Source organism: Puma concolor, chromosome B1 (genome assembly GCF_028749965.1).
Source record: "Puma concolor isolate L17-30 chromosome B1, mPumCon1.1.hap2, whole genome shotgun sequence".
Taxonomy (NCBI): Eukaryota; Metazoa; Chordata; class Mammalia; order Carnivora; family Felidae; genus Puma; species Puma concolor.
Window position 1 is genome coordinate 28,641,276 of NC_141670.1, and position 15,651 is coordinate 28,656,926.

Genomic DNA, 15,651 nt, shown 5'->3' on the forward strand with positions numbered 1-15,651 from the left:
ACTGACTTACTTCACTTAGTATAATACCCTCCAGTTCTATCCACATTGTTGCAAATGGCAAGATTTTATTCTTTTTCTTTGCCAAGTAGTATTCTGTTGTGTATATACGCCACATCTTCTTTATCCATTCATCAGTTGACAGACATTTGTGCTCTTTCCATAATTTGGCTATTGTTGGCAGCACTGCTATAATATTGGGGTACATGAGTCCCTATAATCAGCACTCCTGTATCCTCTGGACAATTCCTAGTAGTACTATTGTTGGGTTGTAGGGTAACTCTATTTTTAATTTTTTGAGGAACCCCCACACTGCTTTCCAGAGTGGCTGTACCAGTTTGCATTCCTACCAACAGTAGGATTTTTTCTAAGAATGCCAGGTTGGTTTAACATCTGAAAACCAATTAATGTAATATTAATAAAGAAAAGCATGATCTTCTTAGCAGATGTAGAAAAAGCACTTGATAACATCCAAAACTCATTTAAGATCAAAAACTCTCAACAAACTGGGGCACCTGGGTGGCTCAGTCAGTTGAGCGTCCAACTCTTGGTTTCAGCTCAGGTCATGATCTCACGGTTCATGAGATCGAGCCCTGCATCAGGCTCTGGGCTGACAGTGTGCAGTCTGTCTGGGATTCTCTCTCTGCCCCTCCCCCATTCATGCTATCTCTGTCTCTCAAATAAACAAACTTAAAAAATAATAATAATAAAATTTTAAAAAAAACTCTCAACAAGCTAGAAGTAGAGGGAAACTTCAACCTGATAATGGGCATCTACAAAATCCAGGCAGCTAAGATCATACATAATGATGGAAGATTGAATGCATTTCCCCTAAGATCAGGAACAAGGCAAAGCTGTTCACTCTCACTACCTGTATTCAACATCCTATTAGCCAGCTCAGAGGGGGTGAGAGGAAAGGAGGGAGGGGGAGAGAAACGACGGAGGGGCGGAGAGAGAAAAAGAGGAAAGAAGGAAGAAAAGGCATTCACATTGGAAAGGACAAATAAATCTGTCCTTATTTACAGATGACATAATCTTTCAAGTAAAAAAACCTATGGAATTCACACAAAAAAACTATAAATAATGAACAAGTTCAGCAAGGTTGCAGAAGATCAAAGTGCAAAAATCTACTGTACTTCTATTTACTAGGAATGAACAATCTAAAAAATCAAATTAACAATTTCACTCACAGTAATATCAAAAAGAATAAAATACTTAGGAATAAATTTAACAAAATACATGTAAGACTTATACATTAAAAGCTACAGGGGCGCCTCGGTGGCTCAGTCGGTTAAGTATCTGACTTTGGCTTAGGTCATGATCTCACAGTTCGTGAGTTTGAGGCCCGCATTAGGATCTGTGCTGACAGTCCAGAGGCTGGAGCCTGCTTAGGATTCTGTGTGTGTGTCTCTCTCTCTCTCTCTCTGCTCCTCCCCCACTTGCACTCTGTCTCTCTCTCAAAAATAAACATAAAAAAAAAAAAAAAAACCTACAAAACATAGCCAGAAGACATAAAAAACCTATACTGATGAAAAGATATCCATGTTCATTGACTGGAAGACTTAATATTGTTAAGATACCAATTCTCCCCAAATTGACTTACAGATTCAATACAATCCCTATAAAAATCACAACTGGCTCTTTTACAGATAGGAATGGACAAGGTATTCTTAAATTTTATTTGAATGCAAAGAATCCAGGAAAAAAACAAAACGATCTTGGAAAAAGAAAAACAAAAGTGAAGACTTCCACTTTCCCTATTCTGATGCTACAGCAATCAAGAGAGTATGGAATTAAGGATAGACATAGAATCAATGGAACCAAACAGATTCTAGAAATAAATTCATTCATAGTCAACTGATAATCAACAAGCAGGCCAATGCAAATCAGTGGGAAAAGACAGTCTTTTCAAGAAATGGCGTGGGGACAACTGAATAACCACACACAAAAAGATGAAGTTAGACCCTTATGTTAAACCATACACAAAAAATCAACTCAAACATATCACAGACCTAAATATAAGAGCTAAAACTATAAAACTCTTACAAGAAAACATAAGAGTAAATTTTCATGACCTTGGGTTAGGCAAAGATTTCCTACATATGACACCAAGAATGCAAGTGATACTGGATCAAGAAACTGTACTCAGAATCTATAAGGAACTCTTACAAATCAATAGGAAGAAAACAATGAAAAATGGGCAAAAAAATATGAATAGACATTTGTCCCAAGATGACCCATGAAGAGGCCAAAAAGCAAATGAAATGACGCTCAACATCATTAGTCATTAGGGAACTGCATATTAAAACCACAATGATACCATTTTACAACCACTAGAATGGCTATAATAAAAAAGACAAGAAATAAGTTTTAACAAGAATAAAAAAAATAGAACCCTCACGCATTGATGGTTAAGAATGGAAAATGGTACAGCCATTTTAGTAACTTCTTAAAAAGTTAAAGCATAAAATTACCACATGACTCAGAAGTTCTGTTCTTAGGTCCTCTATCCAAGAGAAAAAAACGAAACCAAAAACAAGTCCACACAAAAGCTTGTACATCAACGTTCATAGCAGAACTATTCATAATAGCCAATAAATGGAAATACTCCAAATGTCCATTAACTCATGAATGGATAAACAAACCGTAGTATACCCATACAGTGGATTACTCTTCAGCAATAAAACAGAATGAAGTACTGATACATGCTACAGATAGATGAATCCTGGACAAAATATCAGCAAATTGAATGCCGCAACAAATAAAAAAGATTATACACCAACCAAGAAGGATTTATTCCAAGAATGCAAGGCTGATTTTATCTGAAAAATCAATAAATATAATATGCCATGTTAACAGCATAAACAAAAAGAACATGATCATCTCAATAAATGCTAAGTAGAAGAAGCCACCCACTACAGGCCACTTATTGTACAATTCCATTTATGTGAAACATCCAGAAAAAGCAAATATATAGAGAAAGAAAGCTATTGGTTACCTGGGGCTAGGGTGGGAACAAGAAGAGAATGGGCACAAAGCATCTTTTCGGGGTGATGGAAATGTTCTAAAATTGAATTATATCAATAGTTGCACAATTCTCTAAATTTACTAAAAATATTTGAATTGTACATTTAAAATGAGTGAACTATATGGTATATAAACTTCAACAAAGTTATTCTCTGAAAAGATAATAACCTAAATTCTAACTACAACACAAGATGATTAATATCTTAAAAGCAATATACTCTCTTATCACTGTATAATGTTGAACTAAAAAATGAACTTGTTGGGGTGCCTGAGTGGCTCAGTCAGTTAAGTGTCCAACTCTTGATTTCGACCCAGGTCATGATCTCATGGTTCATGCTTGGGATTCTCTCTCATTCTTTCTTTCTTTCTTTCTTTCCTTTCTCTTTCCCTCTCTCTCTCTCTCTCTCTCCCCCCCCCATTGTTCCCAGCAAGCAAGTGCATGCACACACTCCCTCAAAAAAAAAAAAAAAAACAAAAACAAAAAACTTTATAAAAAATGAACTTGCCATGATTAAATAAATGGTTTCCTGAAAAATAAAAACAGTCCTAAACAGTCAATTTTTTACTGACCAGAATTTTGTTTAGAGCCTGATGATCCTCCATGTTCTAGCTTTGCTTTCTTCTTCTTTGATGATGATGATGATGACTCAGAAGATACTGAACGTTTTTCTACTACAGGAGTGGAAAGAGCTCGTTTTTTGAACAGCTCTCGTTCTCTCAACAGGCTTGGATCCATATTTCTGCAAATATAAAAGTAAATATCTTCAATACAGATTCTAATCACTCAAACCTATAGGCCAAATCCATAGGTCCCAAGAAGAATTACTTCCAAACAAAATTACCTTTTATTATAAGTTCTCCAGCACTTGTTTTAATTCACTTAGTGATTCACTTAACAATCTTCAGTTAGTGCCAGGCACTGTGCTAGGCACTAATAAAGAGAAATAGAATTAGTCTCTAAAGCTCTAGGAACTGCACTGTCCCATATGATACCCACTGGTCACATGTGCCTATGGAACACATGAAATGGGGCTAGAGTTGAAACGTACACACTAGATCTAAAAGATTTAGCACAAAAGAACTTTTAAAACTACTGATGAGATTTTTTTTTTAAGTTCATTTTTTGAGAGAGAGAGAGAGAGAGAGCACGCAGGGGAAGGGCATAGAGATAGGGAGAGAGAGAATCTGCTCTGACAGCACAGAGCCTGACACAGGGCTCCATCTCATGAACCGTGAGATCAGGACCTGAGCTGATATCAAGAGTTGGACACTTAGCCTACTAAGCCGAGACACCTCATGAGGAGATATTTTATCACATGTTGATGTGATAATATTTTAGATATCCTAGGTTAAAAAAATATTAAAACTAATTTCCCCCAACTATATGATCATCTCAATAAATGCAGAAAAAGCATTTGACAAAATACAAAATCTGTTCAGGATAAAAACTCTCAAAGAAGTGGGTTTAGAGGGAACATATCTCAACATAACATAATAAAGATCAAAATGAAAAACTCAAAGCTCACATCATACTCCATGGTAAAAAAAAAAGTGAGAGCTTTTTCTCCAAGATCAGGAATAAGACAAGGATGTCCACTCTCACCAGTTTTATTCAATACAGCAGTGGAAGTTCTAGATACAGCAAACAGACAAGAAAAATAAAAAGCATCCAAACTTGTAATGAAAATGTGAAACTGTCATTATTTCCAGAAGACATGATACTATATACAGAAAACCCTAAAGACTCCACCAAAAAATTAGTAAGTGAATTCAGTATAGTTGCAGGATACAAAATTAATGTACAGAAATCTGTTCTGTTCTGTTCCTATACACTAATAACAAAGTAGGAGAAAGAGAAATTAAGAAAACAATCCCATTTACAATTGCACCAAAAAGAATTAAATACTCAGGAATAAATTTAACCAAGGAGATCAAAGACCTACATACACTCTGAAAACTAAAGGACACTGATGAAAGAAACTAAAGGTGAAACAAATAGATATTCCATGCTCATGGATTAGAAGAACATCATTAAAATGTCCTTACTACCCAAAGCAATTTTCAGATTCAATGCAATCCCAAACAAAATACCAATAGCATTTTTCACAAAACTAGAATAAGATAATCCTAAAATTTGTATGAAACCACAAAAAACCCTGAATAGCCAAAAGAATCTTGAAAAAGAAGCACAAAAAACTGGAGGTATCATGATCCCAGGTATCAGGATATACTACAAAGCTACAGTAATCAAACAGTATGGTGCTGACCCAAAAAGAGATACATAGATCAACAGAACAGAAGAGAGAGGCCAAAAATAAACCGACCCTTACTGGTCAATGAATTCATGACAAAGGAAGCAAGAACATACAATGGGAAAAAGAATCTTCAACAAATGGTGCTGGGAAAACTAGACACCTACAGGCAAAAAAGAAACTGAACCACTTTCTTACACCATACACAAAAATAAACTAAAATGGATTAAAGACCAAATGTGAGACCTGAAACCTTAAAACTCCTAAAAGAAAAATACAGACAGTAATGTGCTGGACACTGGCCTTAGCAACACTTTTCTAGATGTGTCGCCTCAGGCAAGGGAAACAAAAGCCAAAATAAACTATTGGGACTTCATCAAAACAAAAAGCTTGTGCACAGCAAAGGAAACCATCAACAAAACAAAAAGATAACCTGCTGAATGGGAGAAGATAATTGCAAATGATATATCTGATAAGGGGTTAATATCCAAAATAAAGAAGTTATATCACACACACACACACACACCCAAAAAAAACCCCCACAAACAATTCAATTAAAAATGCGTAGAGGACCTGAATAGACATTTTTCTTTTTTTTTTTTTTAACTTTTTTTTTTTTTCAACGTTTATTTATTTTTGGGACAGAGAGAGACAGAGCATGAACGGGGGAGGTGCAGAGAGAGAGGGAGACACAGAATCGGAAACAGGCTCCAGGCTCTGAGCCATCAGCCCAGAGCCCGACGTGGGGCTCGAACTCACGGACCGCGAGATCGTGACCTGGCTGAAGTCGGACGCTTAACCGACTGCGCCACCCAGGCGCCCCCTGAATAGACATTTTTCAAAGATGACATACAAATGGCCAACAGACACATGAAGAGATACTTAATATTACTAATCATCAAGGAAATGCAAATCAAAACCACAATAAGATATCTCCTCACACCAGTCAGAATGGCTGTTATAAAAAAGAAATAACATGTGCAGACAAGGATGTGGAGAAAAAGCAACCCTCATGCACTACCAATGGGAATGCAAACTGGTACAGCCACTGTGGAAAACAGTATAGAGGTTCCAAAAAATTAAAAATAGATATACTATATGATCCAATAATTTCCCTGGTATTTACCCAAAGAAAACAAAAGCACTATCAGAGAGATAAATGCAGCCCTGTTTATGGCAGCATTCTTTACAATTGCCAAGATATGGAAGCAACCCAACTGTATTAACAGATAAATGGACAAAGAAAATAAATGTGGCGTGTGTAATGTGTAGACACATATATATGTATACACATACGTATGTGTATACACATATGTATACACGTACATATATGTATACACATACATATATGTATACATACACATATGTGTGTGTACACACACATACTCACACAATGGACTAGGAGCCACAAAAAGAATGAGATCTTGCCCTCTGAGACAAGGGTGGACCTAGAGGGTATTATACTAAACAAAATAAGCAGAGAGGTAAATACTATATGATTTCATTTACACATGTCATCTAAAAAACAAATGAACAGACAGACTCTTAAATACAGAGAACAAGCTGGTGGTTGCCAGAGGAGAGGTTGGTGGGGGGATGGGCAAAATAGGTAAAGGGTATTAAAAAGTATAAACTTAAAAATAAATAAAAAGTATAAACTTCCAGTTATTTTTTTTTCAAACTTCCAGTTATAAAATAAATATGTTGCGGAGATGAAAAGTACAGCATTAGGGAATATACTCAATAATAATGCAATAATGTTCCATGGTGACAAACGGTGGCTGTACCTATCACAGAGAGCATTTAGTAATGTATGTAACTGTTGAATCAGCATGTTGTACACCTAGGGGTGCCCAGGTGGTTCAATCGTCCGACTCTTGATTTCGCCTCAGGTCATGATCTCACGGTTTTCACGGGTTTGAGCCCCCCACATCAGGCTCTGTGCTGGCAACACGGAGCCTGCTTGGGACAGAGAATCTATGTCTTCCCCTTTCCCACTTGTGTTCTCTCTCAAATAATAAAACAAAATAAAAACTTAAAAAAAAATGCTGTATACCTAAAACTAATATAACATTGTATGTCAATTATACTTCAATAAAGCAAATTAAAACTGATTTTTTTTAATTAAAACATTTTACAGGCCACCTGGGTGGCTCAGCTGGTTAAGTGTCCAACACTTGGTTTCGGCTCAAGTTGTGATGTTGGTGAGTTCAAGCTTGCATCCAGCTTTGCACTGACCACGTGGAGTCTGCTTGGGATTCTCTCCCTCTCTCTCTGCCCCTCCCCTGCACACATAGGCACACTCTCTCCCTAACTAAATAAACATGTTTTAAAAACAAATTTTTAAACTACATGTGTGGCTCATGTTTGCAGCTCTCATTGTATTTCTATTGGACAACACTGCTCCAGAAACATCAGACTACTCGGCAGAAGTTAGGAAGCAGATACAGGTTCATTGGGGGAAAAATCATCAGAATTACTTATAAATGAAAAGATGTCTTTTAAAACTGGTGAATTCTTGGGGCGCCTGGGTGGCTCAATGGGTTGAACATCGGACTCTTGATTTCGGCTTAGGTCATGATCCCAGAGTTGTGGGATCAACCTGAGTCAGGCCCCGTGCTGACCGTGGAACCTGCTTAAAATTCTTTCTCTCTCTTTTTCTCTCCCCCCCTCCCCGCCCCCTCTGCCCCACTCCTCTGCTCCCTCTCACTCTTTCAAAAAACAAAACAAACCAAAAATTTGTTTTTTTAATTAAAAAAAGGGGCACTAAGTGGCTCAGTTGATTAAGCATCTGACTTGATTTCAGCTAAAATCATGATCTCACAGTTCATGAGTTCAATCCCCACATCAGGCTCTGTGGTGATAGCACAGAGCCTGCTTGGGATTCTCTGTCTCCCTCTCTCTTTTCCACACCCCACACTAGCTCTCATATAAACATTAAAAAAATAATACTAATAAAAAATAAATTTAAAAAATTAAATTAAAAAAGACCTGGTGAACTCTATGTCATTGTGTCATAAGAAGGCCTGATTACAATTCGTTAGAAATATCTACAGAAAATTCCTGATTTAGAGGGAGGTGGCACTAGATCTCTTCTTTTGTTTTTTTCCCCAGTTCTAAAACTTCAGAGTCCTAAGCAACTTTAGTACAGCCAGGGAAGCCACAGATCATTCAACAAGTTTTTGGGTTTTTTTGATGTTTATTTTTGAGAGACAGCATGAGCAGGGGAGAGAGAGGGAGACACAGAACTGGAAGCAGGCTCCAGCTGTCAGCACAGAGCCCGACACAGGACTCAAACCCACAAACCTTGAGATCATGACTGAGCTGAAACCAAGAGTGAGCCGCTTAACTAACTGAACCACCCAGGTGCCCCACAAGTATTTTAAAATGTTCCTCTCTTCAGGCACCTGGGTGGCTCAGTCAGCTAAGCAGCCCACTCTTGGGTTTCAGCTCAGGTCATGATCTCACCATTCATGGGTTTGAGCCTCAAGTCGGGCTCTGTGGAGCCTGTTTGGGAGTCCCTCTCTCCCTGCCCTTCCCCTACTCTTGGTCTGTCTCTCAAAATAAATAAATAAACTTAAAAAAAAAATTTTTAGGGGCACCTGGGTGGCTCAGTCGGCTAAGTGGCCAACTCTGGCTCAGATCATGATCTCATGGCTCCTAAATTCGAGCCTAGCATGGGGCTCTCTGCTATCACCGCAAAGCCTTCTTCAGATCCTCTGTCACCCATTCTCTCTGCCCCTCCCCAGCTCGTGCTCACCCTCTCTCAAAAATAAATATTAAAAAAATAATAATAAAAAGAATTAAAAAATAAAAATCTCAATCTGTCCAAAAAATTTTTTCTAAATAAATAAAAAATAAAATGTTCTTCTCTTATTTTACAATCCAGTAACTGCACTACTCAGTACTTACCCAAAGAATAGGAAAAGTCTAATTTGAAAAGATATATCATCCCTATGTTTATTGCAGCATTATTTACAATAGTCAAATTATGGAACCAGCCCAAGTGTCCATTAGTAGATGAATGGATAAAGAAGATGAGGTACACATAATATATATATATATATATACACACACACACACATATGTACACAATGGAATATTATTCAGCCATAAAAAATAATGAAATCTTGCCATTTGCAACAACCCAGATGGATCTAGAGAGTATAATGCTAAGTAAAACAAGCCAGCCAAAGAAAGACAAATACCATATGATTTCACTCATGTGTGAAATTTAAGAAACAAAACAAAGGGGAAAAAAAAAAAAAAAGACAACCCAAAAAAGAGTCTTAACTATAGAGAACAAATTGATGGTTACCAGGGGGGAGGTGGGCAGGGGATGGGGAAAATAGAGAAGGGAATTAACAGTATACTTATCTTTTTTTTGTTTGTTTCTTTATTTTGAGAGACCGTGCAAGCGAGAGCAGGGGAGGGGCAGAGAGGGAGAGAATCCCAAGCAGGCTTTGAGTGCCATCAGCACAGAGCTCCATGAGAGGCTCAAAACCCCCAAACTGTGAGATCATGACCTGAGCCAAACCAAGAGCCGTATGCTCAACCACCTGAGCCACCCAGGTGCCCCAAAGGTACACTTATGTTGATGAGCATGGAGTAATATATGGAACTGGTGAATCATTATATTGTACACCTGAAACTAATGTAACATTGTACGTTAACTACACTGGAATTGAAATTTTAAAAAGTTCCTCTCTTCAGACCCATAAGCACAGGATAAACTGATGGTTGCCAAAGGAGGGATTGATGGGGGATATGAAAATGGGCAAAATGGGTGAAAGGGAGTAGGCTATCGAGGCCTCCAGTTAAGGAAAGATTAAATCACCAGGATGAAAAGTTTAGCACAGGGAATAGAGTCAATGGTACTATAACAGCACTGTATGGTGACAGATGGTAGCTACACTTCTGGTGAGCACAGCATAAGGCACAGAGTTGTACAAATCACCATCCTGTATATTCGAAGCTAATGTAACATTGTGTGTCAATTATACCTCTGTAAAGAAAAAAAGTTCCTCTCTTGTTTGAACTCTCCTAGAACACCATGGAGTCTAGGAAGCACACAAACTGACCACGTAAATGATTTCTGCATTCTTCACAAGTAGGGAAGGAAGGTCTGGGAGGAAAAAGATTGTATCTTAATTTTGAAAGCCTTCATGCACAGAGTAGCTCAATAAATATTTGTTAAATGAATAACGAACACAAAAACACCTTTAAATTGCTCTAGCCTCGTTACAGGTTTCACAGGCCTTTATTAAATGTCTTGTGTTTGTGACCTCAATCTTTGTGTACTTGTCTTGTGTTTGCATAACTCCCAAGCTTTGAAGGGTTCTGGAAGATAAACCCTTGCCTTCACGCAGCTTAAGTTGAAGAACATGAAAGGATTGAGCACCTCACTTAAAAAGCAATGGATAAAATGTGACTCAGAGTGGTAAAAGTTAAAAATGTAATAAGCACTGATAAGAAATAATCAGAGTAAACTTTATTTGAGTGAGAGTCACAGGCAATGGAATCCAAGGACCTGACTTCTCTCAGTACTCCTCTCTAAACTGCAACATGACCCTAGGCAATCCACTAGACCTAAATCCAATTTTATCATAGGCAAAATGAAGACACTTACCAATACTGTCTACATCTAGCCCAACTTTAAAATGAGACATGAAAAGCATTTTTTTTTTAATAAAGCAATACAAGTATGTGTTATTTCAGTGTTACTATTCTGGGTTGGATCTGAAAAAAAAAATGATTATACCAGGGTGAGGAAGGTGGGAGACAGTCCTGGGGTGGGAGGGAAAGTGTGAGAGAAAAAAGGAGAAATCGCAAGTGATAAAGTGGGGGCAACAAGCCTAAAACAGAAAATATGTGTAGATGTTTATTTCACCTTGTAAAGACAGGTAATTAAACCAGGCTTTTAATCATGATTTCAACACACTTAAATAAAAGCCTTACAGTTCACAAAAACCCTAAATCTTTACAGCATTTGAGCCTCACAACTCTTTGAGACGAAACCTGTTAGTCTTACTCCTTATTTTAATCTGTGAAATCTGAAGTGAAGAGGTACAGTTAAGGTCACACAGCTGTAAGTACCTAGGCCAGGACATGAATACCCTGCCTACTAAATCAAATGCGTCCTACTCCAGACCTGAAATGCTGGTAAAGGCCTCTAAAACAAAGGCGACCTGTGTGACACGGGTACCATTCAATGGCACCTAGAGCAAAAGACTTAATGTCCTCTTTCTCACCATCGCATGCTCCACCTAACTTTTCCTTTTTTTCAGACTACTCAAACAATTTGTCCTGTTTTACATACACTGACTTGGGTAGTAGATAGGATACATCACCATGCCCATTTTCCCTAAAACAACAAAAATCATCAGCACAACTCGGGGATCAAGTGTTCCTCCATGGATGGTCACTGAGAAGCCAAAACTTAAATCAGAACCTTCTGGCTCGAAATCACACGTTCTTTCCACGGTATCGTTCGATTTTTCGTCAACCTTTCTACTTTTCCTTCTTTCCCTGCGTAAGCCCCAGAGCGGCCCCTGGCACCTAAGAATACTGCTAAGAACAGTCAGCAAGGTATGAAATGAGACTGCCTACCTCTTAAATGACAGGAATGTAGGGTCGGACGAAAAGGTATCGTAGCGTTTTGATTTGGAACAGGTCTTTAGACTTTGCAGACAACAACTGTAATAACTGAAGTTTAGGAATCATTACAAACCAAGTCTCCAACAGGCAGCTTAAAAAAAAAAATCGTGAAGATGCATCTAAATCACAGCCTTTAGCTGGACACCGTGGTTCCCCAAACTCCACACACGTTTCGCTCGGCTACTGTTAATGTAAAGTCGGAGGCTAAGAAGAGACACAATCAGCTCTTCGACTGCCAGTATCCTCTCTTTCCAACCCAAAAGTTTGCTCAATGGACCTCCGGCCTAAAAGACAATGCCCCCAAGAAGTTGTTACTGTGTTTAGTGTTTCGCGCAGAGAACCGCGGCCCCCAGCCTCCGGAGAGATGGAAGACTAGGCTCCCCGCTCGGGAGGAGGCGGTCCTGAGGAACAACAGGCCGGGGCTCCGCTCCCCTCACCCAGCGGCTGCAGCCCCTACCTGAGCGAGGAGGGCCACCCCACGCGACCGGCCGCCGCCTCCCAGCGCCTCCACCTCGACCAGCCGCCCACGCCCGCGTGGCCACCGCTTCCTGCTTCTCGTCAGCGCCCCCGCCTGCCCGTACGCACTCCCAGCGCAGCCCCGCCAGGCCGGGGTCTCGGCACTGGCGGCAGCGGCAGCGGCGGCTGCAGCTAAGGCGGCGCGACTCGGCCCCGGACTCCGCCCGCCACTTCCTGATCAGGCTACTAGGAGCTCAGTCCCGGCAGGCACCGCGGCGCCCCCGCCACCGAGAACGCGCATGCGTCATCACGTGCGCCGACCGGGGTACCGCGGGCGGGCAATCAGCCGTCTGGGGCGTCCTGGATTTCTAAAACAACTAGGGGTTAGGGGGCGGGGCGGAGAATGAGACAAGTGGCTTGAGAGTAGCCATTGCTAAAAGAAGAAAATCTTTCCTTTGCAGAAGTTTAAAGCTACCAGATCCTCCTCCAGCGTGCTCTGGAATCTGTTTAACCCAAGTGGCAATGCGATCTTTCAAGTTATTGAGTATCTACCAGGTGTTTTGTACTTTTTATCGAATGCTAGTCACCAGCACCTAAGTCACCAGTTCCAGCTGTCTTACAAGTGAGGAAACTACAGGCCCAGTGAAGCTAAATGACTTGCTCAACACAGCACAGTTAGCTAGCAAAGGCAAATACGGACGTGGAGCCTGGCTTCTAAAATCCACGCCTATGAAAACCCCTAGAAAAGGATTTCGAATTCAGAAGCAAAGAGGTAGTAATAAAGCCACGAAAAAGATAATTGACGTTACCCACAGCCATCATTGTATTAGAGTGTGTCAAATTTCTGTGGCCTTTCACTCTTACTATGTATTAGAGTGTGTCGAAGTTCCTGTGGCTGTCATTCCACTCTTATAACCTAAAGCGGCATCAAAGCCAGTACTCAACTATTCTGTATTTAGTGTTTGCCAGTACTCAACTATTCTGTATTTAGTGTTTAATTACTTAGTACTGGTTAGTCAAATACTTAACCTGTGCCTCAGTTTTCTCACCTGAGAAATGGGAATAATAATTGTACTACCATAATGAGGTACTTGCATTGGACTGTTGTGAAGATTAAATGAGATAATACATAAATTTTTATTCAAAATTTGGAAATAAAGCCAAAAGGTGATTTGTTTGTGGCTTTTTGAAATTAGTTTCATCCTAGAGGATTTTCTAATAAACCCACTTGATGTTCATCTGAGGCCCTCAGGAAATGTAACTTTGCTGGAAGAATACAACCCAGTAAAGTCAGAGATTGGTTAAAAAAAAAACACAACAACAACTAATGAGTAATAGGGAGAAGGAGCAGGCACCAAGTGAAAAATAGAGACATGCTATTTGTAATATACTTGAAGCCTCCACCATTGATGTTTAAACTTTTTTTTTAATGTTTGTTTATTTTTGAGAGAGAGAGAGGGACAGAACACAAGTGGGGGAGGGTTAGAGAGAGAGGGAGACACAGAATCCGAAGCAGGTTCCAGGCTCTGAGCTATCAGCACAGAGCCCAACAGGGGGCTCGAACCCACAAACCCATGACCTCAGCCAAAGTGGGATGCTCAACCAACTGAGCCACCCAGGTGCCCCACCACCACTGGTGTTTAAATAAATCTTTATAATAATTCAGACCACCTACATATTGGCAGCCTCAGTACTTCCAGGTTAGTGTCAAATTTTATGAAGAATGATCCAAGCCACTAATATAATAGCAATTCATGTCTTACCTCATGAATGAATATAATACCCTGCATACTCTTTGGTGGGAAGTATGGTGACTTCTTTTTGTTTTGTTTTTTTTTAATTTTTCAAATGTTTACTTTTGAGGGAGAGAGTGCAAGTGGGGTAGGAGCAGAGAAGAGGTAGAGAGAGAATCACAAGCAGACTCTGTGCTGTCAGCGCAAAGCCCAACATGGGGCCTGAACTCACGAATCCTGAGGTCATGACCTGAGCCAAAGTCAGACACTCAAACAACAGAGCCATCCAGGCACCCCATCACAGAAATGTAATTTGAATATTTTATGAAACACTCTTCTGTCCTAACCTACTACCCCAACTCAGTATAATCACAGGATTCTAATATAGTGAATTAATGTTTTTACTATTTTATTTAATTGTGATATATAACAAAATTTGCCATTTCAACCATTTTATTTGCTTTTAATTATTATTTTCTTTTAGAGAGTGTGCAATTGGGGGAGGGGGCAGAGGGAGGGAGAGAAAGAGAGAATCTTAAACTGAGTGTGGAGCCCAATGCAGGGCTCAATCCCATGACCCTGGGATCATGACCTGAGCTGAAATCAAGAGTTGAGCACTCAACTGACTGAACCACCCAGGCGCTCCTCAACCATTTTAAAGTATATAATTTGGTGGCATTAATTACATTCATAATCTAGTACAACCATCATTACGGTTTCAAAAATTTTTCATCACCCCAAACAGAAACTTTGTACTCATGAAGCAATAACCTGCCATTCCTTCCTCCCTCCAGCTCCCAGTAATTCCTAATCTACATTCCATCTCTATGAATTTGCCCTAATTCTACATATCTTATACAAGTAGAATAATACAATATTTGTCTCTTACTGTCTGGCTTATTTCACTTAATATAATGTTTTCAAGGAACATCCATGTTGTAGCATGTATCAGAACTTTATTCTTTTTTATGTAGCAATTTAATTTTACAATTTAATTTTTCACATTATGTAATTGCTTGGGAGAGGAAAACTGAAGACAAATAAGTTTCCTTCATTCTACCATCAAATAATAATTGCCTTTCAACTCCCCTCACCTGTTACTCTATCTCAACACATGAAATAGATACCTAAATTCTCAAAATAGCCAAATTAGCAAATTTAGCTTAGAAAAGCAAATTAGTTCACATCCACACAATCAAAAGCTAAAATAAGTATTTTGCTTATCACCTGTCCTGGATTTCCCTAGCATTAACTGTTTCTGCTCCATTAGAGCCTTTTCCCCCAGCCTTCTTAGCCTACCCAACCCTGTAAATATCTTCCCAGGTCCCTGCTTCCTTCTCAAACATTCATCCCATAAAGGAGGAATAGTCTTTTTTCCCCTACCTCATTGTAAGTTTTCCAGCAGGGGCCCTGTAATTAGACTAATAAAAGATAAATTAACAAAAGAAAGACAAACAAGTTTATTAATGAGCATCACACATACACATGGGAGTACCTGGAGATGAGTAACTCAAAGGGGTGGATAGAAC

The 15,651-nt window shown here is 39.3% G+C and overlaps 1 protein-coding gene across 4 annotated transcripts in view; it reads right to left on the bottom strand.

Moving 5' to 3' along the window:
- GTF2E2 (general transcription factor IIE subunit 2) overlaps positions 1–12,636 on the bottom strand; it is an 81,578-nt gene extending 68,942 nt beyond the window's left edge. For 2 of the 4 annotated variants that reach the window (XM_086703365.1, XM_025932908.2), the window contains exons 1-2: positions 12,391–12,632; positions 3,595–3,764 (exon numbers count right to left, since the gene is read on the bottom strand). In XM_086703365.1, the coding sequence (XP_086559491.1) occupies positions 3,595–3,760 (166 nt within the window). In that variant the 5' untranslated portion in view covers positions 3,761–3,764; positions 12,391–12,632. Of the gene's footprint in view, positions 1–3,594; positions 3,765–11,885; positions 12,087–12,390 lie in introns of those variants that run through there. The other 2 variants (XM_086703366.1, XM_086703367.1) reach the window with 2 other exon arrangements.
- Positions 12,637–15,651: the final 3,015 nt, after the last annotated feature.